At 45.9% G+C, this 21,337-nt stretch overlaps 1 protein-coding gene across 4 annotated transcripts in view; it reads left to right on the top strand.

Moving 5' to 3' along the window:
• LOC135903566 (microtubule-associated serine/threonine-protein kinase 3-like) overlaps window positions 1-19,526 on the top strand; it is a 32,920-nt gene extending 13,394 nt beyond the window's left edge. The window contains exons 7-14 of one of the 4 annotated variants that reach the window (XM_065433888.2): window positions 87-259; window positions 736-806; window positions 1,558-1,614; window positions 6,113-6,591; window positions 7,114-7,240; window positions 7,583-7,722; window positions 11,185-11,532; window positions 17,679-19,526. In XM_065433888.2, the coding sequence (XP_065289960.1) occupies window positions 87-259; window positions 736-806; window positions 1,558-1,614; window positions 6,113-6,591; window positions 7,114-7,240; window positions 7,583-7,722; window positions 11,185-11,532; window positions 17,679-17,936 (1,653 nt within the window). In that variant the 3' untranslated portion in view covers window positions 17,937-19,526. Of the gene's footprint in view, window positions 1-86; window positions 260-735; window positions 807-1,557; window positions 1,675-6,112; window positions 6,592-7,113; window positions 7,241-7,582; window positions 7,723-11,184; window positions 11,547-17,678 lie in introns of all 4 variants that reach the window. The other 3 variants (XM_065433887.2, XM_065433890.2, XM_065433889.2) reach the window with 3 other exon arrangements.
• Window positions 19,527-21,337: the final 1,811 nt, after the last annotated feature.

Raw genomic sequence — 21,337 nt, 5'->3', positions numbered from 1 at the left:
GAAGGCAGCCATCAAAAAAGGAGCAGTGACTCACGCGACCGTGACGCACTGTTGCCATGCTAACGCTCGAGCGTGCATCGTGGCAGGAAGCGTACGTGACCGTCATGGAGTACATCGCCGGCCTGGACCTGATGCGCGTTGTGACCAAGGAGGAGTACTTGGAGATCGAGGCTGTGCGCATCATCATGGCGCAATTGATCCTCGCGCTTGAGCACATGCACTTGCGCGGATTTCTCCACCGGGATATCAAGGTGTCCAAGTGAGTGGCTGCTCGTTATTGCAGGTCAGTGTGTCGTACTGCGAAATCGTAGGCGCACCTACGATTTCGCGAGCACAGTATAAAATTGTCTCTACCTGGCCATATATAGAATTCGGATGCTTACTACGTATCCGCACGGGTGTGTTGTGCTTTCAACGTGACACTTGCGTGTGACACCCACAATTAAACGAACGTGGAGGTCGTGAACCCACGTTGTAATGACAATTTGCGGCAAATGCTTGGAAACATTCAGACTACTGTGATGGTGCAGCACTTCTTACATCTTTTCGTAATTTTTCGGGCTGTGAGTGACAGTGCTGCTTTAAAACGAGGCATACTGCAAACAGTATCATCATGTAATGATAGTATCATAACGGTAATGTTCTCTTGGCCGTTTTGATTTTCGAAACATATTTTATTTCGTGCAACTGCATATAAAGACTTAGTAAACGCATACACTAAACTGCCTTTTCCAGCATGCTCATTTTGCCGGGCGGGCGAGTGAAGGTCATCGACTTCGACACAACTAAAGTGTGCAACGGTCACTGTGAGTGCAGCCTGTTTTCTTTTGACTTACGTAAATGCTTTAAAAAAACGTTGGAGTTCTCGCGTTTGCTGGCCTTCTGTACTATTAGAAAAAAGAAACACTACCAAAGTTTGCTTTCAGATGGCCAGATAATTGGGTCTACTACTTAGTAGGCCTTGTAACATGCCATAACGAGTACCCCGACCATTATCTCTCTTTAAATCTCACAGGTCTTATGTTATGCTTTACCGACTGTAATTGTGTAAGGTAATGATGGGACCTTTTGGTCCTATCATTCGTTCGATATAATAACTTTCGATTATCTGTCAATGTCCACATGAACGTTCTCCCTCTCTCGTAGTAATAACCTGTAATAACAGGACCTTATTATATGATATTGCTATCAAACCCTTATGACATTGATCTGATGACGCCGACTTTTTGTTTTTGTTTAATGAAGAAAGGATGACATTGGCGTAAGACGCCGCGAAAACTATCAATTATTTCTTTCATCCATCCATCTCTCTAAACCACGGAAAAGCATTACAGTATTCTCACATCTCCTAATTGTAGCCAATGGAACGGTGCGTAAGTTCCACCGTTGATAAGTTTTCTGCACTCAAGCAGCAGTCACATGAACGGTGTTGCGGATAAACGGTTCTGGGCATTTACGTCTGTAGTGTCAGGTTTTGCGTATTAACTTTACACGCACGATCCCGATATCTGCATGGCTGATTCCCCTGCAATGATGAATGCATGCGCAATCACGCAGTCACCAAGCGTTTCCTGAGGGGCTACTTTCGGAGAACTCCTTTCGAGTTCCACGACGGTGAGTCGGCCGGCACCATACCGTACATGGCTCCGGAAATTCTCAAAAGGAGACCGTACGGTACGTCCTACGCTCTGCAGCGAAACACGAAGCAGGAATTGGCCTCCCTGGTGCAGTATTCGGCCATTACCTCCCTCATGATTCCTACAATTAAGCCATGGCCCTCAGTACCCAGCAGCTGCGGAGCATCTGGCCAAGGCGGCGGTCAGACCTGTAACGCAGCGCAAAGGGTGATAAAAATGTCTGGACCCGGGCAGGCTGCCAACGGGAACTGACCCTGGCAACCTTTAACACCCGAACTCTGTCGAGAGAGGCTAGCTTAGCAGGACTCTTTGAGGAATTATCAGGCATTGTTTGGGATATCATTGGCCTTAATGAGGCTAGAAGAACTGGTGAGGCTTATACATTGCTGAATAACGGACATGTCCTCTGCTATAGAGGTCTCCTAGATAAGAAGCAATACGGGGTAGGATTCCTAATACATAAGGACATAGCTAGCAACACTGACGAGTTCTACAGCAAAAATGAGAGAGTAGCAGCAGTCTTAATCAAATTTACTAAGAGGTATAGATTAAAGGTAATACAAGCTCACGCTCCAACATCCAGTCACGATGATGATGAATTAGATCAGTTTTATGAAGATGTTGAATTAGCGATGAGAAAAGTGCGAACTTAGAATACTGTAATAATGGGCGACTTCAATGCAAAAGTGGGGAAAAAGCAGGCTGGTGAACAAGCAGTTGGCAACTGCGGCGTCGATTCTAAGAACGCTAGAGGTGAGATGCTGGTAGAACTCGCAGAAAAGAATAAGCTGCGAATAATGAACATCTTTTTCAGGAAGCGTGGCAACAGAAAGTGGACCTGCAAAAGCCCTAATGGTGAAACAACAAATGAAATTGACTTCATATTTTCTGCTTATCCCAGCATAGTGCAGGATGTAGAAGTGATAGGTAGGGTAAAGTGCAGTGATCATAGGTTAGTGAGGTCTAGGATTCACCTCAAGTTGAAGAGAGAAGGAGCTAAATTGGTCAAGAAGAAAAAGGCCAACCTAGAGGCAGTAAGGGTATAAGCAAACAAATATGAGGCCTTAGAACAGAGAGGTGAAGATGACATAGAGCTAATGTATGAAACCATAACTAGGTTGGCTTCAGAGGCAGCAATTGAAGTGGGAGGCAAGGCGCCAAGGCAACCAGTAGACAAGCTCTCCCAAGTAACAAAGGACCTAATAAAAAAATGACAACGAATGAAAGTCATAAGATAGAGATTAAGATAGATAGATAGACATAAGAGATAAGATAGAATTTGCGGAACTGTCAAAACTGATTAACAAGGCGAAAATATGTGCTATTCGAAATTGTGAGAATGAGTGAAGGGGTCGTAAAAAATGAACGCAGCCTGAAATAAGTGAGAAGGAAACTTGACATAGCGCAAACCAAAATGTATGCACTGAAAGATAAGCAAGGTAATATCATCAGCAATCTCTAGGTTTTGTAAAAGCAGCGGAAGAATTCCAGAGGGAGCCACGATACCTCCATTCAAAGCAGTAATGAACAGGTTGTTGAGACTCCTCTTATAACTAAGATGAGTTGAGAAGGGCCTTGCAAGACATGAAATGAGGAAGAGCATCAGGAGAAGATGGAATAACAGTCGATTTAATCAAAGATGGAGGAGACATAATGCTTGAAAAACTGACGGCTCTTTATACGAAGTGTCTATCGACTTCGATGGTCGCAGAAAACTGGAAGAATGCAAACGTTATACTAATCCACAAAAAGGGAGACGTTAAATAATTGAAAAAATAGGCCCATTAGCGTGCTCCCAGTATTATATAAAATATTCACCAAGATAATTTGCAATAGAATAAGGGCAACACTGAACTTTGGTCAACCAAGGTAACAGGCTGGCTTCATGAAGGGAGACTATAATTCGCCACATCCATGTCGTTAATCAGGTTATTGAGAAATCCGCAGAGTACAATCAGCCTCTCTATATGGTTTTCATAGATTACGAAAATGCATTTGATTCAGTAGAGATACCAACAGTCATAGAGGCATTACATTACGAAGGAGTACAGACCGCTTACATAAATATCTTGGAAATATCTACGGAGATTCTACAGCTACCTTAATTCCACGCAAGAAAAGTAGGAAGATACCTATAAAGGAAGGGGCCAGAGAAGGAGACACAATCTCTCCAATTGTATTCACTGCGTACTTGGAAGAAGTATTCCAGCTATTAAACTGGGAAGGCCTAGGAGTAAGGATTGACGGCGAATATCTTACAACCTTCGGTTCGCCGATGACATTGTTCTATTCAGCAACAATGCAGACGAGTTACAACAAATGATTGAGGACCTTAAAAGAGAGAGCATACGAGTGGGGTTGAAGATAAATATGCAGAAGACAAAGATAACGATCAAATAGCCTGGCAAGGGAACAAATGTTCAGGATCGCCACTCAGCCTCTAGAGTCTTTGAAGAAATACATTTACCTAGGTCAATTAATCACAGGGAACCCTGATCATGAGAAGGAAATTCACAGAACAAAATTGGGTTGGAGTGCATACGGCAGGCATTGTCAGCTCCTGAATGGAAGTTTACTATTATCATTGAAAAGGAAAGCGTACAATCAGTGCATTTTACCGGTGCCGACATAAGGGGCGGAAACTGGGAGACTGATAAAGAAGCTTGAGAACAAGCTAAGGACCGCGCAAAGAGCGATGGAATGAAGAATGCTAGGCATAACCTTAAGAGACGGAAACAGAGAGGTTTGGATCGGAGAGCAAACGGGTATAGCCGATATTCTAATTGACATGAAGATAAAAAATTACAAGGTCTCTTAGGACTTCTTAACAGGTTAACGGCGAAAGCCTACTCTTCCTCCTCTTATCATTCGCCTCATTAGTAAGCATTTTTAGTCATTTGCAATCAATTGTAGTCGTTACAATTCGTCGTAAGACATATTTGTCATTAGTAGTCGTTACTAGTAATTACAAGTCATTTCAGTCATTATTAGGCTTGCTGGTCATTATTAAGCACTTTTAGTCATTTCTAATCAATTGTTGGCGTCACAATTCGTCGTTAGACATGTTGGTCATATCAATGTCCTCAGTAGTCATTACAAGTAATTTCAGTCATTATTAGTGATTACTACTCATTACTAGAGATCTATAGTTATTTCTAATCAATTGTGGTCATTACAAGCAGTCGTTAGACATATTTGTCATTCCGGGGTCATTAGTAGTCATTTGTTGAAACAGAACAGCGCGGTTTTCACGGGGACAGCAGGGAGAAACGACACGCATGAGCGCTATTAGTCATTATTACCCTCTACCAATCTCTATTAGAACGTTATCATTCACTAAGTGTCACTATCAATAATTTGTTATTCTTTAATTTGTCTAATCTGTATTGACATGGCGTGATGACGCTTCGGCGGGCACTCGGCTCCACAGAAACCGTAGTCCTCCATAAAGAAAGCAACAAAATCCCAATAAAGAAAGGCGTCAGGCAGGGAGATACGATCTCTCCAATGCTATTCACAGCGTGTTTACAGGAGGTATTCAGATACCTGGATTGGGAAGAATTGGGGATAAGAGTTAATGGAGAATACCTTAGTAACTTGCGATTCGCTGATGATATTGCCTTGCTTAGTAACTCAGGGGACCAATTGCAATGCATGCTCACTGACCTGGAGAGGCAAAGTAGAAGTTTGGGTCTAAAAATTCATCTGCAGAAAACTAAAGTAATGTTTAACAGTCTCGGAAGAGAACAGCAATTTACGATAGGCAGCGAGGCACTGGAAGTCGTAAGGGAATACATCTACTTAGGGCAGGTAGTGACTGCGGATCCGGATCATGAGACGGAAATAATAAGAAGAATAAGAATGGGCTGGGGTGCGTTTGGCAGGCATTCTCAGATCATGAACAGCAGATTGCCATTATCCCTCAAGAGAAAAGTGTATAACAGCTGTGTGTTACCATTACTGACGTATGGGGCAGAAACCTGGAGGCTTACAAAAAGGGTTCTACTTAAATTGAGGACGACGCAACGAGCTATGGAAAGAAGAATGATGGGTGTAACGTTAATGGATAAGAAAAGAGCAGATTGGGTGAGTGAAGAAACGCGAGTTAATGACATCTTAGTTGAAATCAGGAAAAAGAAATGGGCATGGGCAGGACATGTAATGAGGAGGGAAGATAATCGATGGTCATTAAGGGTTACAGACTGGATTCCGAGGTAAGGTATGCGTAGCAGGGGGCGGCAGAAAGTTAGGTGGGCGGATGAGATTAAGAAGTTTGCAGAGAAGACATGGCCACACATAGTACATGACCGGAGTAGCTGGAGAAGTATGGGAGAGGCCTTTGCCCTGCAGTGGGCGTAACCAGGTTGATGATGATGATGATGATGAGAGGCAAGACTTACGGGTTCGGTGGAAAATGTTCTTGTGGGGGTTATTCGCGCAACGTGCGCAGTCCGTGGTCCTTCATTTCCGCGCAGGTCGCGCTGCCGACTGGTGGTCGACGGGCGTCGTCATGTACAAGCTGATGACCGGCCGGGTGCCGTTCCGAGGAAAGACCAAGCAGCTGCTTCGCGAGCGCATCATCACGTCGCCGCTGAAGTGGCCGCGTGCCGATGAGCATCCACACTCGGCCACGACGCCGGCCAAGGACATGACGTACCGACTGCTCAAGAAGAGCCCCGTGGAACGGCTCGGCTCGCGCAACTACAGCGACTTGAAGACGCACCCGTTCTTCGACAAGTTCAACTGGCAGGTGCTTTACAACAAGACGAACTTGTGCGACATAGCGAGCATCGCCGAAATCATGAGCAACGACGCCGAAAAAGACCGCAAGAGTGGGGACCCCGAGGACAAGCGCAAGCACCAGCAGATCGAGGAGATGACCGACGTCAGCGCCGAAAGCCAGAAGCCATTGCTGTGCTACGCTTCGCCTAGCTTCAAGAAACTCATGATCAAGGTACGCATACATATCAATTGTCAATCGAAAGTAAGCCATGTTCAATATAATATCCTCTTAAGCATAATGTAACCGCTGTGTATACGCTATGTATGTATATATTTAATGGCGTGCGCGGTAATTTGCTGTTTGCTCCCTCGTGCAAACACATGTATTCTTCCATGCCTGCAATAATACCTTCGGGCGCTGCAGATTTCAAATAAATAAAATAAATAAACTATAATTCTGGACAGCATGCATTTGTGTATGCGAAAATGCTTTTCGCATGCGTGGCTCTCGTGAAGTCGGCCCTCCTCAGTTTTGTAGTTATAGCGCTTTGTTACACTGGTCACAATTCGAAGAATAGCTTTTTATTAGACGTTTTCTAAAATGCATGAGGTTGTATAAGGAAGATGTAGTCGTTCTCAGCGTGTGCTGCCTGACTTATAACGTCGGTAACCATGACCAGAATGGGAAATCGCCGACAAAATAGACACTGTTCGTCGAACCGAGAAGGGACAGCGAATTCCTGTTCCCACCCAGGTAAAGTCAAGCAAGAGCCTTATCAAGTTATCTGATTCCTTCATGGAGACCAGCGACGAGAGCTCCGAAGCCATCGACTATCAGGCGAACTCCCCCGTGTCCTTGAGCCGAACCGCAGCTCTGAGCGGTAAGTGCGCTCACGAAACATCTTCAACAAGAGAAGCCGATTTGAGGAGCTGTGGATATGTTGAGAGTGATCATCCTTTTTTATCCATAGTTGCCTGGCGTGCGAATAACTTTACTTTTGGAACGTCGCAATGTGCTACGGGATTGCCTCAGGGTTACTGACGAAAATAAGTAGTAACTGCCAGACACCAACGGATAAGCAGCACCACTTTTATAACCGCGCGCATGTCGCTGATGCACGCCACATAGTATGGAGATCACGGGCGAAATGTATAGCATGACGACTTTGCCGACTGGACTGGACATGGCGAAGATCTCGAACAGCAGCGCTCGTGTGTCGCAGGCGTGGACGGCAAAGACGGCACGTCCACCGAGAAGGTGGATCTCATGCTCTACCGGAAGAAGAAGTACACGAAGTTCTGGGGCTTCGGTTTCTCGCTGCGTCGGGTCGAGGGAGAGGAAGCGAGCTTCACCTACGTGGACGTGAGTCTCAGTGTACCTGTTAATCTGAGATTTAATCTGACCAGTGGCGTAGCTAGGTCGTCTGGCACCCGGGGCCCTTAGCTCTTGTCACCCCCCCCCCCCTCCCCGGGTGTAGTCGAGGAAGGCAAGGATATCGACAATTTTTGGGTGTCTTCAGACGTATATGACACCCCCCCCCCCCCTACTGGCCCCGTGCACCCGGGGCCCACGGCCCCCCGGCCCCCCCTGTTGGTACGCCACTGAATCTGACACGGTAGTTCGTATAGACGGCCACGACAACACGGGTGCAGGCGTTTTGCGCCTGAACACGTGCGCTGGTGGTTCTTAAACGACGACAGGTATGCCACGTGCTCCATTCGTCAAAAATCAAAACGAAACTAATGTTGCGACGGGAAAGTTGCAAAACCATTCTATGGTGTCGCCGTTGTTCCATAGCTCTAGACAGTAGAGAGACCTGTCCTTCATTTTTGTACGAGTGCGCTCCGACATGTTGATCGATCATGCAGAGTGACTTTGCTGCCCCACGTGCTCAAGCATAAAATATCGCTTTCTTTCTTTCTTGTGTATTTTTGTGTTTGCGTTTTCTCTTTAACAAAGAATAAAATGTAACATTACTTTAGCCAGAAAGTAAGAGTCAATTTACGGTTTTCTTAGGATGAATAATTCTACAAAAGTCCTTGCTCTCTTGACGGCCATTATGACGTAATGAATTCGTAGACCCTTTCGTCTCTGCTGTGGCGGCTCTTCCGGCGATCCAGGAAAAATTATCGTCGCATTTCTGACAGCGAGTCCTGCCGCAAGAATGAAGTTATTTTTTTTTTGTCTCGCCCACTCAGTTATAGACATGTGTTTTTCGTATGTCCTGCTATAAGCAACACACCTCGTGAGTGCCGCTCATTCGTTAGGTATTTCGGAAAATGTATTAAAAAATCTCGACGAATAAGGACGACGAGGCGGTTTCGTTCAATAGTGCCCTCGAGGTTGCTTTTATCATCGCGGTATGCTTTGTAAGATGGCTCGAAGTAGTAATTAGACAAACGTTAATAAAGATAACTAACAAACCGGAACTTATTACTCCAGACGAAATAACAACGTCAGCTTTTCATAGTTTGGGCTTATAATTAAGCCTTCCGAATGACGAGAGGTTCAACTCTCGCATTAGGATCGATGCATGGTCTGACTCTTTAAGTTAAACTTTTGTTAGTCTATTATATTTACCTGTCGAACTACATGAGACCATTTCATTGTGATTGCTGCTCTATTAAATTAATCTTAGAAAATCGCTTAGGTATATGACGTTTCCTGTACAGTTTCTTTTAATTGGAACAGGCAAACAAAGCACGCAAGCTTTATAATAAATTATCTTACCAGGTGGACGTTATCATCCAAAGTAATCGATTCAGTAAGTAAACTGCAATGAATAACTTCATAGCTGCACAATTTGAAGAGAATCGCAAAAATTAGTTGTAGGGAAATCAGAATCCTCTTGCGCTAGGATTGTTCGCACGAAAGGAATCCACCGAATCCTGATTCTGGACATAATATTAAAGAAAGCGAGCGACCAAATGCGGAGAGCACTCGTGAACGAAAAGTTTGCTGAACACGACCCCAATGCCTTACGCTAGAATTGTCCGTGAGAGTGCATTCCAGCCAATCATATACTGGACATATTTTTAGCGAAGACAGCCGGCCAATACCGGACAGCACTTGCGAATGAGAAGCTTTGTGAATTCGGCACCAGGTGTACGTGTTCCGGGCGTTATATACTACAGCAGGAAAAATGAGCAGGCACCGAAGGCCTGCGCGAAATCTTCCCGTGTGCACTGCTGTACTTTTGCGCGTGTGATTCTTGATTACGTGCTATGCCCATCCCTTGTCTGCTTTTTCAATGGTGTGAGCAATGAGAGCTCGTTCTGAGGCAATATTCCGGGCAAGATACTGCATTGCGCACATTTTTACAGCGAACCTGTATATGGCTAGCCGATTCGTCCGTCCGTCCGTCTGTTCGTCGCCTGTACGCCGAAAACTCCTCCTTCGCAACCTCATGCGCATGCGCGGAAAAAAAGAGAGAAAAAGAGATGCGCGCGATTAGCCAACACTATATACATAGATAGCACAAGGTCTGTTGACTCCGATCCATGACGTCACGCTACCTTGCCCGAAATTTCCATTGACAAGGTTGGAATGATGAAAGTGGTGGCGTCAAAATCACTGTTACTTACTTGGGAGCATCCCCATTAGATTCTAGGGCAGTTGGGCCAGGTAACATGGCGGCACGGATCGGAGTGGAAAATCCTTACGCAATCTTGGGGGTGTTGGATTAGCTGCACCAGTAGTGACGTCGTTGCTCTCCGTTTCAGCTGAGCGCGCGCGCAGCAGTTTCTCTCCGACTCCGAAATGAGTTGGCCACGCGTCATAAGTGCTCCTTAGGAGCAAGCAGCTTTCGATCAGCAACGCCGCGAGCAGAACCAGAAACGAACTCATCTACGCCGTGCCAATGCTGCGCCCCGGGCACAAGAACAGGCTCGTGCAGCCGAGCGCAAGCAGCAACTGCGTATACCGAGGATCCGGCAGCCTACCAAGCCGTCGTTTAATGAACCGTCGGGATTGACCCAGTGACAAACACCGGGGCCGCGCTTTTCAGGTTCGCTGGTTAACCATCTGCACGGAGTGCTTGGGCGATGATTTTTCTGTAAATTATCGGTTATCACAGCAGTGACACTTTTGCCAGGCCCGTGCCAATGCGCTGCAAGTTTAGCACATGCAAGATCTACCTGCAGGGGAAATATATGCGCCTTAAAGGGCGGGTTGACTCATATCCAGACCGTTAAGAGTTGTGTGATTTTCATTGATGAGGCGTTGGGTCCTTTGAGGACAGCAATGCAAGCGACAGCAAACAAGGAGTATACGAACAGCAATGGCTGAAAGTAAATAATATTGAAGCAACTTCTAGTTCCTCTACCACTGAGTACAGACCGGCAGTCAGACGAAATTAGTAATCGGCATTCAATCGCGCAACAACAATTTCGCCGGTGCCGATAAGTGCACTTGGAGGTGTAAAACACTGCACATCTGCGCGGATGGGCTTTATGAGTTTTACTTATGTAAACGAACATACGAGCGTTCGGGCGGAAAGCTTGTACTTTAGCAATCTGTGGCTGTGAAGGCGTGCCTTTCGTGAGCCGACTCAAACACTAGAAAACCGAGGAAGGTACTCGATATGATATGGTACTGTTTAACGATAGTGCTTCGTCTATCCCTAGCCGTAGCTCCTATATCTTCGGAATGGGGGCGCCGATTTGACCATACTAGCAGCTTTCTGGGCTAGTGTCCCATCTGAACTCCCGATGCGTAAAAGGACTCTGTAGAAACGGCCTTCTGGATGCCACGTCGCTGTTCCACGCTTTGGGCCGCGCGAAGGCTGACGAGTGCCGCTGTCTCTATCTGCATACCGGTGGCTAGACGGTGACCAAGGGCTCGCCTGCCGACATGTCCAAGGTGCTGCCGCTGGACTTCATTCTTCACGTGAACGGTATCGCGGTGGCGGATGTGCCGCTGTCCCGGATAAAGAAGATCATCAGCGATACCGGCGACCAGATGGTGCTGTCGGTGATGTCTTCGAGTCCCTACCGGCTGCTCACGAGCCGTAGAGACATGCTGGGCGTCATGCGCAGCATACCCCGGGAATCCGCCATCGTTAAGGCCGCGACGCCCGGCTGCTTCGGTGGGAGGCCGTACGGCATCGACATCCTCGACGTCGACGTCGCAGACGACAAGCTGAAGCAGTCGGCCAAGTGCTTCGTGCTACTGGTGAGGCTGGAAGGGTGCGTCCGGCATCTAATAGCTGTGGAGCATTGCACAGCGCACTTAGTGTGTAGGCGCTGAAGCGACGTTGAGTTGAAGTACATGTTGTAGTTGCAAGTGGCGTGGTTGCTGTGTTACTTTATCGGTATATACGGCGTGTTTTCATGCAGTACACCAATGCCGTAGCCAGAAATTTCGTTCGGGGGGGGGGGGGAGGTGAGGGGGGGATTACGTTGCAGCTCGGCATCTTAGGTGGGCAAGTTAGGTGGGCGGATGAGATTAAGAAATTTGCAGGGACAACATGGCCACAATTAGTACATGACCGGGGTAGTTGCAGTAGTATGGGAGGGGCCTTTGCCCTGCAGTGGGTGTAACCAGGCTGATGATGATGATATGATGATGATGATAATGATGATCTTCCTTAAGAGGAATCTTTAGCTCGGGTGCTCCTTTCTAAATACATGTAGAACGGGAATTCCTTTTTCTCGACAACCACTGCACCAAATTTGACGAAGTTTGTTGCATTTAAAAGAAAAACTTGGTGGAGGGGGGGGATTTCTGGTGACTGCTGATTTCGAATTTTTCATTTAGGTCGTCAATGTTTTATTAAAAATTGGCCAAAATCGCCAATTTTCAGAAAACGAAACTATCAACTTTAAAACTCTGTAGCTCAACAATGAAAAATGATATCACAATTCTGTGAATTTCATCTAATAGCACATATACAGAGGACAAAACTGATATGTTACACATGAATCTAAAAAAATTAGTATTATGAAACACGGCTTTTGCAGAACCATTGTACACAACGTAACCAATTCACATAAGACACAAATTGACATACCAAATTTTTCCACTTTGACTGTTATAATAGATGCCGTTCACAGATCCGCGATATCTGTTCTTGATGCAGAGCTGTTAGTTTGTAAACGTCGTGCGCCTATTTCTTTCGAACTTTCAAAGTTTTCGAAATATTTTAACAAAATTCAGGCCCTAAATCAATATTCCGCTTCCAACAGACACTACAATTTAAACTTTCTCTCTCAAATGCAACAAATTTTATTAAAAGCGATCCAGAGGTTATCTCAGAAAAGCGTTTTTGCGTTTTACATGTATTTGAATAGGCCGCGTCGGAGTGGGGCCCGAGCTAAAGATTCCTCTTAAAGAATTTGTTGAGGGATCAAATACATGAATAATAATTACATTGCCATTGCAAAGATGCTGCAAACGAATTCTTGAACGCTACGTACCGTAAAAAACAAGTAAGCTGTATCATTCTTCATAAAAGAATATACTCGAATGTGCCAAAAATTGTGTTCAAAATAACTGATATCAATGCTTACATGTTTTTTGTCTGTTTAATAACTACAGAAAATATCACACGAACTTTAGAACTATATCAGTTCAAAACCACAAAGCAGTGCATGCCGCTGATATGAACAATGTAAAGGCCATGAAATGAACAAGTTGAGGACAAATATGTTAATGAAACTTTGTCATTCAAAACCCGTGTTTACATTCGTGTACGTATGCAACAACCAGTCCAAAATATCAATGACGCTGGCATTTGTTCCAATATATTACGCAGGAGCAGCTGTCACTGGTCGGGTATCGTGAGTAATTGCATCAAATTTATGGTCGCAACAGAGAGCACCTATAGAAAGCAGGAGTTCTGCAAAATATACGAGGGCGAGTCAAATGAAAGTGAGCCAATGCAAATATATGACAAACGGGGTACTTTATTTAACAGTAATCTCCATGAGCATTTAGCCATTATCCCATTGACTAAGGAGTCGCGTGATTCCAGTCTCATAAAATTCCTTGGGTTGCTGCTTCAGAAAGTCTGCAACTGACTCTTTCACGTCGTCGTCTGACACGAATGCGGTTCCCTTGAGCTGTTTTTTGTTTTCGGTTGCCCCAAAATGTGATATCGCAAGGCGACAGGTCTGGGCTGTGTGGCGGATGTTGCAGCCTTTCCCATTTGAACGTTGCCAGTTTTGTATTAAATGCATCAGCGATTTGGGGACGGGCGTTGTCGTGTAACAAGATGACCCCATTCGTCGATTTTCCACATTGTTTCTTCTTGATTGCAACACGCAGCCGTTCCGGCGTTTCATAGTATGGGAAACAATTGATAGTCTCTCAAGACTTAGCAAATTCTATCCGTAATGGCCCCTGACGATCGAAAAAAAAAAGGTCAACAACACCTTTCCGGCGGAAATGATGGCCTCTGCTTTCTTTGGGCGTGGTGAATTTGAATGTTTCCACTGTAAGCTTTGCCGTCGTGTTTCAGGCTCGTAGTAGTGGCACCATGGTTCGTCCCCGATCACAATTGCAGACAAGAAGTCGTCACCCTCATTGTGATACCGGATCAGATCAGTCAAGGCAGCGCCGAACTTCGTTGTCTTCTGGCGGTGGTTCAAAATCTTGGGCATCCATTGCGCACACAAAAGCTGATGACAGAGATGTTCAAGAATTATGGCGTGAACCGAATCGTGACTGATGTTCAGACGCTCTGCCAGTTCATCGATGCTTATCCTCCGTTCTTGTCTCATCACGTCATCAACTTTTGCAATTTTGTGAAGGGTGATTTCACGACGGCTTTAGTCCCATCTTGGATCGTCTTTGCAACTTTCACGTCCTACTTTGAACCGTTTGCTCCAACGCTTCACAGTGGCCAATGAAATGCGATGTTCGTACATGGCAGCCATACGGCGATTAATTTCTTTTTACGAAAGACCTTCAACAGTCAAAAACATCACAGCACCACGCTGTTCAACTTTTGAAGTTTCCAATATGTCACCCAACCATGTTCAACCGAATGTATGAGAGCATTACAGAACCTTTATCCTCACACCTGCGTGTCACTTTTGTAAATGAGACAACCCTCTCTTCTACGGTCATGCCTCGCAGATAATGAACGGAACCATTATTGCGCGCGGTGGGTAGGCTCACTTTCATTTGACTCGCCCTCGTACATTAGAAATGCGAAGATACAATGGGATACACAAATGCGAAGATAGAGCTTGATAAGGAACAAAAAAGTGTCACTGGAAACAAATTTCACTGCACGTATACACAAAATCGCCCAACAAGATATTTAAATATACGTATAAGTATTCAATAAATGTACGTATCTAAGAAAAAGTCACGGTGCATAATGCGTCAAATGAAGCAAATAAACATGTTGCGCAATCACAGATTCACAGAATCCTAAATATCGCCCCCATTCCATCTACTCCCCCAGATGTATCGCGCGCGACGGAAGATGACTATCTTGCTCTCCGCTTTTATCCTTTGCGCACACAAGACTGAGTCACCATCGTCGGCTCACCCATTCCAGCCCCCCCCCCCCCCTTCCCGTACGCTTTCACTCGCACATACAGCATGCGGCGCTCGGTAACGATGTTATCGCCCTTGAACTTTATACGGAGAAGGCGACGGTGACGGCAGGAATGCGCTTGGAGTGTCCATATAATTGCTATCGCAATAATTTAATAAGAGTATCCGGCAACTGAAGCATCCCGTGGCCCATTACTTTCCGCAAAGGAAGAAGTAACAAAATCGAACTTTCACCATGCAACAATTCGCTGCGCCGCAACAATGTATTTTTTTCCTTTTGTGTCGCGAGGGCACCGAAATTTTTAAAAACTCAAGGAAAATATGTTGGCCACCATTGCATGCCTACTTTGCGCACCTAATGTGGCTACCGAAGGAATATCAAAAAAAAAGAAAAACGTGAGACGCTTGGTCCACAGAGAACTATACGCATACTGCTCCGTATTCTACACCGGCTAGCCAGGACTTTCCGGAGAGGTTGCCCTCAGGTGAACGCGGTGCAATCCGTTGTGTCCCCACAGTGATGGCGGCGAGCGACCATTGTATCGTTTTCTCGTCTGCTAGCCAGAAAGCGTCTAAATCTCTGCCACGTGAAAATCCACTCGGCCACAGCAAACCGAACATGCACCGAAGTGCGGCGCGCGGTGGTCAGGGCAACACGAGAAAAACGTATGCACTCTGGCTGGCTCTGGTAGCCCGCGGGTAGGGTTAAAAATTAAATTAAATTATGGGGTTTTACGTGCCAGAACCACTTTCTGATTATGAGGCACGCCGTAGTGGGGGACTCCGGAAATTTCGACCACCTGGGGTTCTTTAACGTGCACCTAAATCTAAGTACACGGGTGTTTTCGCATTTCGCCCCCATCGAAATGCGGCCGCCGTGGCCGGGATTCGATCCCGCGACCTCTCAGCAGCCTAACACCATAGCCACTGAGCAACCACGGCGGGTCGGGTAGGGTAGCAAGCCAAAAAAAAAAAAAAATTGAAGACGCTCAATATGTCCTCGCGAATAAAAGTCAAAGTAGGAAAAATAAATAAGAACGTAGTTACTTTGGCTGGCTTTAGTGTCTTAACATGGATGCTTTGGCGTAGGTGAAAAAATATTTAATATTTTTCTATGTGACATGACGGCACAAATGAACCACCACAATGCTTCGTCTCATTGGACCTCGCTGCTTCCTTTGTCAACTTGTCTAATAGTGTGTTGATTTGGCTTGTCCCGTTGTATGTTCCAATGCAAGACTTTAGAAAAGTCAGTGCACCTCTGGCGTCAAGTGTTTATAACATTAGACCCACAAGGTTCCGCCATTGAAAATCTAAAGCACTACTTTGGAAATGTCAGTGCACCTTTCACATCAAAAGTTTATTAGATTTATACCCATGAAGTTTCGGAATTCATATCCATGCGCTCCATAGATTCCGCAGCCTCCGCGAGATGCCGCGGTGAGCCCGTCTGTCATCAAAACGCCATTGAAACTTTGTGCTCGGATGGGGCTGCTTACGTTATGTGACTCCCGGTGCATGGGCGTTGCCACAAAATCCAGCCCGAGTTTCCAATTTTCGCGGTGAAATGTCTTTTTGAGCATGAAAAAGACATTCTAGACAAAATCCAGAATGATTTCCGGCGCCGGGGGTTGCTTTGGTCGGCAGTGCATTGACAGCACGAAAAAATTTCGGCGGGGGCTGAAGCCCCATAAGCCCCGCCCCCCACCCCTGGCTACGCTCCTGCAGTACACGAAACGCAATGTAAACTTGTAAGCGAAAGCATTGGGAGGAAGTAATTTAACGGTCTGTTATGCTTGACGCGAAACTCGCCACCGCTGAGTTCACTGCAAGGCTACGATGTCATGTGGCTGAGCACAAGATTGCGGATTTGATTCATCGGCTGCGACGACAGCATTTTGATTGCAGCGGAATGCAAAAACGCGCGTGCCCGAAAAAAAAAAAGAATGCGTGCAGGTTAAAGAACCCCCGGTAGACAAGTTACCTGGAGCATTCAATTGAGGTGCCAGTTACGGCCTTGGCGTCCGTTTTATGATTTTAATTAAACCTCACCAATCAATCAACATCTCGCCTGCTGCGTATAAGAAGCCCCAAAAGGTGCTATTTTCTTTTGGCGGTGTTTTCCAGCGGTCTCTTCAACGCTTGTGCACTTCTTACGCAAGTACCGAGTGTTTCTGCGAACACTTCCAAATTTTTATGAATTGTCTGCGTCAGATAGCACAATTCTAGTCCATGAGCTGGTCTAATCAGAGATGCAGACATTACTTGCACAAAATATTGGAATGCGTAATCTACTAAGTAACAGAAATTCATTAAGTTTAAGTAGTTACCTTATGGCACATATTGCAATTTACGAATTCTAGGGGAATGTCGCAAGTCGCATCCAATTGAAAGAATTCTCACGATGACACCAGTTTCGAGATACTAAATCCCGAACTTTGCGGAGAAATGCATTCGCGTCGCAATTACTTTAGTGCTTCAATGTATGAAACGACGTTTCTTTTAAAGAAAGTAATAGGAACGACAGCGCCTATTTACCGCAAGTTCGACAGCGCGTATCTCGTAAATGGTGTCGTCCACACAATTCTTTTCGAGTCACATACGCCTTGCAATCTCACCCACAAAAATTTTAAAATTTCTTTAGCTAGTCCATTAAGCATTTCAATTTTTCTGTGAAAGCAATGCCGACCTCTTCGAGTAGACCAGCTCATGGACTAGAATTGTGCTATCGGGCACAGGCAACTAAAAAAAAAAGCTTTTTGAGAGTGTTTGTAGAAACGCCTTGTATATATGTCTGATTCGTCATCTAGTATGCAGACGTGGTCAGTTGCAACAACAAGGCGGTCTTCCCGGGTGATGTGCTGTCCGAAATCGATGGCACATCGGTGGACGGCATGTCGCGGCCACAGGTTTATCACCTCCTGAGCGTCAGCAAACCCGAAGTCACGCTGTCGGTGGTTCCTCTGTCACCAATGCGCAAGCAGCGGTGCCTGATCTCGAAGATGAACGAGACAGGCATGTCCGACACCAACGTTCTGTCCAAGTCTACGGCTGCCGATATAGACTGATTGCTCCACTACTGCCCCTGCCGTCCGGCAGTTGCGTTCCCGTAACGCTTTGACGCCTGCAACGTTGTGCTTGCCAGAAAGCGCACATATGGGCTGCGAGAACTCGTTTTACGCCGTTTTACACGAACTTACATCCATAACGTGTTTGTTATTTTTGCAAGATCTAGCCATCGCACTTTTGTGTTATGTGAATGTATACGTTTAGAATGCCTGCCGTAATTAAGTTGCATTTGAACGGAACGTTTTTTCAATGGACTATACCAGGATAGTTGTCGACATCGCGAATTTAGCGTGTATTCAAATATTGTTCTGCAATGTCGCAGTGCAGAACATCGTTTGCGTTCAACGTTATTGAGAAAAAAAGCTGCGTATACGTGTGCGAAGTTTGAACTGGCTGTTACGCAAGAGGGCAACTTTGTGTGATGAAATGCTTGCTGGAGACGACTGTGGTAACGACAACGCTCTTCAATGATTATTGTGAAGCTGTGTCATCGGCGGAATTTCATAGCCTGGCAGTAACACTGCGAATCCTGCGGCACTGATTTCCGTCTTTGCCACGTGTCTTGTTTTCCTATGCTGAAGAGTGAAATTATAGCAACTGCGCCCATTAACGAGCACCTGAGACACATTGGCGTCATGTTTAGTAGGAGAGTGTACCAAATGCGTTTCTGTGTAGGGTTTTCTCACCGATATCTTGTTCAGAGAGTGAATGACTCTTGTGTGCGCATCTACCAATTGTACACGCTGATATATTGGCCTATTGCTTCCTATTGCTTTGCAGACCTTTTTTCTTAGTTTCAAGGACGCTCTCGTCTGAGGCAACTTACCGAGTTAGTGGTGACGTAGTCCGTGTTACAATGAACGTGTGCGTGTTGTGAACATGTTTGTTCTACGAAATAGAAGGCATAAACGTGCTTTCCTGATGAAGCGCCAGCAAGCGCCTATAGGCACATTTCGTACTTCATTTGTATTTGAACGATGAAGGTTGCTGCCATTTGTTGGCAAATTGTCATATGCAGAGAAGCTCACTTTCAGCGCATGAAAAGAATGTGGCGAGGTTCCACCCACACCAAAACGAATTTCTTGACAAGTGCATGCCATGTGATTACTCTATAAAATTTTGGAACCGCATACTCATGGTTTCTCCTTATGGGTTACTACTAGGTGCAAGCACGTATGTTTAAACTGGCCTGTGGCTCTCAGACAGTCGGAAGAAAAATTGAAATAAAAGCGACGTCGTGTAATTTGGTGACAGTGGTACACGGGTTGCGTAATTCCGCGCTGCTGTATGAAAGCATTTGTCGCAGTGTTACAAGTACGCCCGTTCCGAGAAAAGCACACGGTACAGTGTCCGGGCTTGAGAATATATAGCATTTAGGAAAGGGTGCGAGTGAAAGCGGGCGAGGGTGACCCGGTGATTATGGCTCACATTTGTCGCAGTGTTACAAGTACGCCCGTTCCGAGAAAAGCACAGGGTACAGTGTCCGGGCTTGAGAATATATAGCATTTAGGAAAGCCAGTAGGCTGAATGATAAGCAAAGTAAAGGTGTATTGAAATATCATCTCGCGCACACAAGGCAGGAAAGTGGGGACCAATCACGCCGTGTTCCGTCGCGCGCAAGGCTACAGGGGTATAGGGTAGGGGGAGAGGGGGTGTTCTACTCCGGACAGCGCCCCTCCCCCCCCCCCCCCTCCCCTCCGGGCCGCTGTATATTGAAAGCCACGTGCGACTGGGATAGGGTGCGCCGTGTGCTGCGTTTTCGCGGCTTAGTTCGCGTTGATGCGATAGGCAGCACGAAGGTCAATTCGCTCGTTCATTGCTACTGCCATGCTTCCTCACTCCAACGTTTTACAGCGAGTTTCTGCGGTCATCGAGTGAGATGTCTTCATGTTTGGTTGTGCGCGCGTTGCACCATGATTTGTTAATTTAGCTAGTTTGCCTACGTTTACAAGCATATACGGCCGATATAAGTACTATCCTTACTTCGTGTAGCTGTCTATTATTTTGCTATCGCAATCTATGCTCCGTCTTTCAGGCGCAACTGCGTCTCCTTTTCTTTTCCATCGGGGAAGCATTGGACCCGCAACCCCTCGACTTAGCGGGCGTTTTATCGCGTGGCCTCCAACATTGGACATTCGGGCGAACGGCACTCATCAAGCCACCATACTTCTCGGCTCACCCTCGCAGGCTTTCTTCCGCACACACAAAAAGCGGTACGCGAGGCGCGATGTTGTCGCACTTGGACTTTATACGGAACCTCGCGGCTGACGCCGATGTCGAGAACGCGCTCCCAGTGTCCATATAATCGCTATGCCAATAAAAATTATTATCACGTTTACAGCTCTGTCGCCTTACACACAGACTTCACACAAACATGTTGCATGATCTGAAGAACCCCAAACTGTGCTGGAAGCCACATCTGCATAATTATAGAGTGAAACTCTATATGGCTAGTTTCCGTGCATGTTTGTTCTCCGCGAACAAACTCTAATCGTTAATGGCTCATACCCCGTAAGCATTCATGCTCCCGTAAGCAAGCAAAAAATGCAATAGCTCATAGCCCCGTAAGGCAGAGGCTACAAGCACTCAACAAAGTGAAGCGAACAGTGCTTAAACTCTTTCTAATCACGCATAAAACATATAAAACAGCATGTTGAAAACTGTCATCATGAATGGCTCACACCCCTATGAGCAAGGGCTCATATCCCCTTGAGCAATCGCTCATATCCCCTTAAGCCACCAAAAATTGCAATGACCCATAATCCCATAAGGTTCATGGCTACCCACTTTGCGCGAATTAGCTGCGATGACACTACCCCTGTTGTCATTCTCGGTGATTTCAGTGTGGATGTGTCGGTATCGAAAAGTGAGCGGTTTACGCGTTCCGTGTTGCAATCCCTTGAGATGCCACATGGATTCGGCTCAACCGACCACACAGCGACGTACTTGCATCGGTTAGACATAACCAAAGAATGTCGTTGAAGATGCGAGTGAAATAATGACCACCGATCAAGACAATAAAGGAGTTGGTACCTTTCTTCAAAATTATGTGTCACCTCCGTGTCGTGCGCTAAACAGCTTTGCTTATCAACCACTTTCACAGGGTGGAATGGCTCATAATTTTTTTCTTTTTCTTTTTCGTCCGTTTTTAGCAAGCTTATTGCATTAAAATGCGTAGGTACGTAGCCGGTACGTAGGTACATAGTAAATGCGTAGCCAAATTATGGCTGTATATGCGAAGTTTACATATCCATTTTCAGTGCTGCACCCTTCTTGGACCGGCCCGGCCTTATTTGCCGATAGCTCCACGGCATGGCGCTGCTGTAAGTTGTTGAAGATGGCGTTTGCGCTTCACACGTCCACGGCGTACGAGCAACGAAGTGTGGCCATCAGAATCGCC

Source organism: Dermacentor albipictus, chromosome 1 (genome assembly GCF_038994185.2).
Source record: "Dermacentor albipictus isolate Rhodes 1998 colony chromosome 1, USDA_Dalb.pri_finalv2, whole genome shotgun sequence".
Taxonomy (NCBI): Eukaryota; Metazoa; Arthropoda; class Arachnida; order Ixodida; family Ixodidae; genus Dermacentor; species Dermacentor albipictus.
The sequence above is the reverse complement of the archived record's forward strand: the minus strand, read 5'-3'. Positions and strand labels throughout refer to the sequence as shown.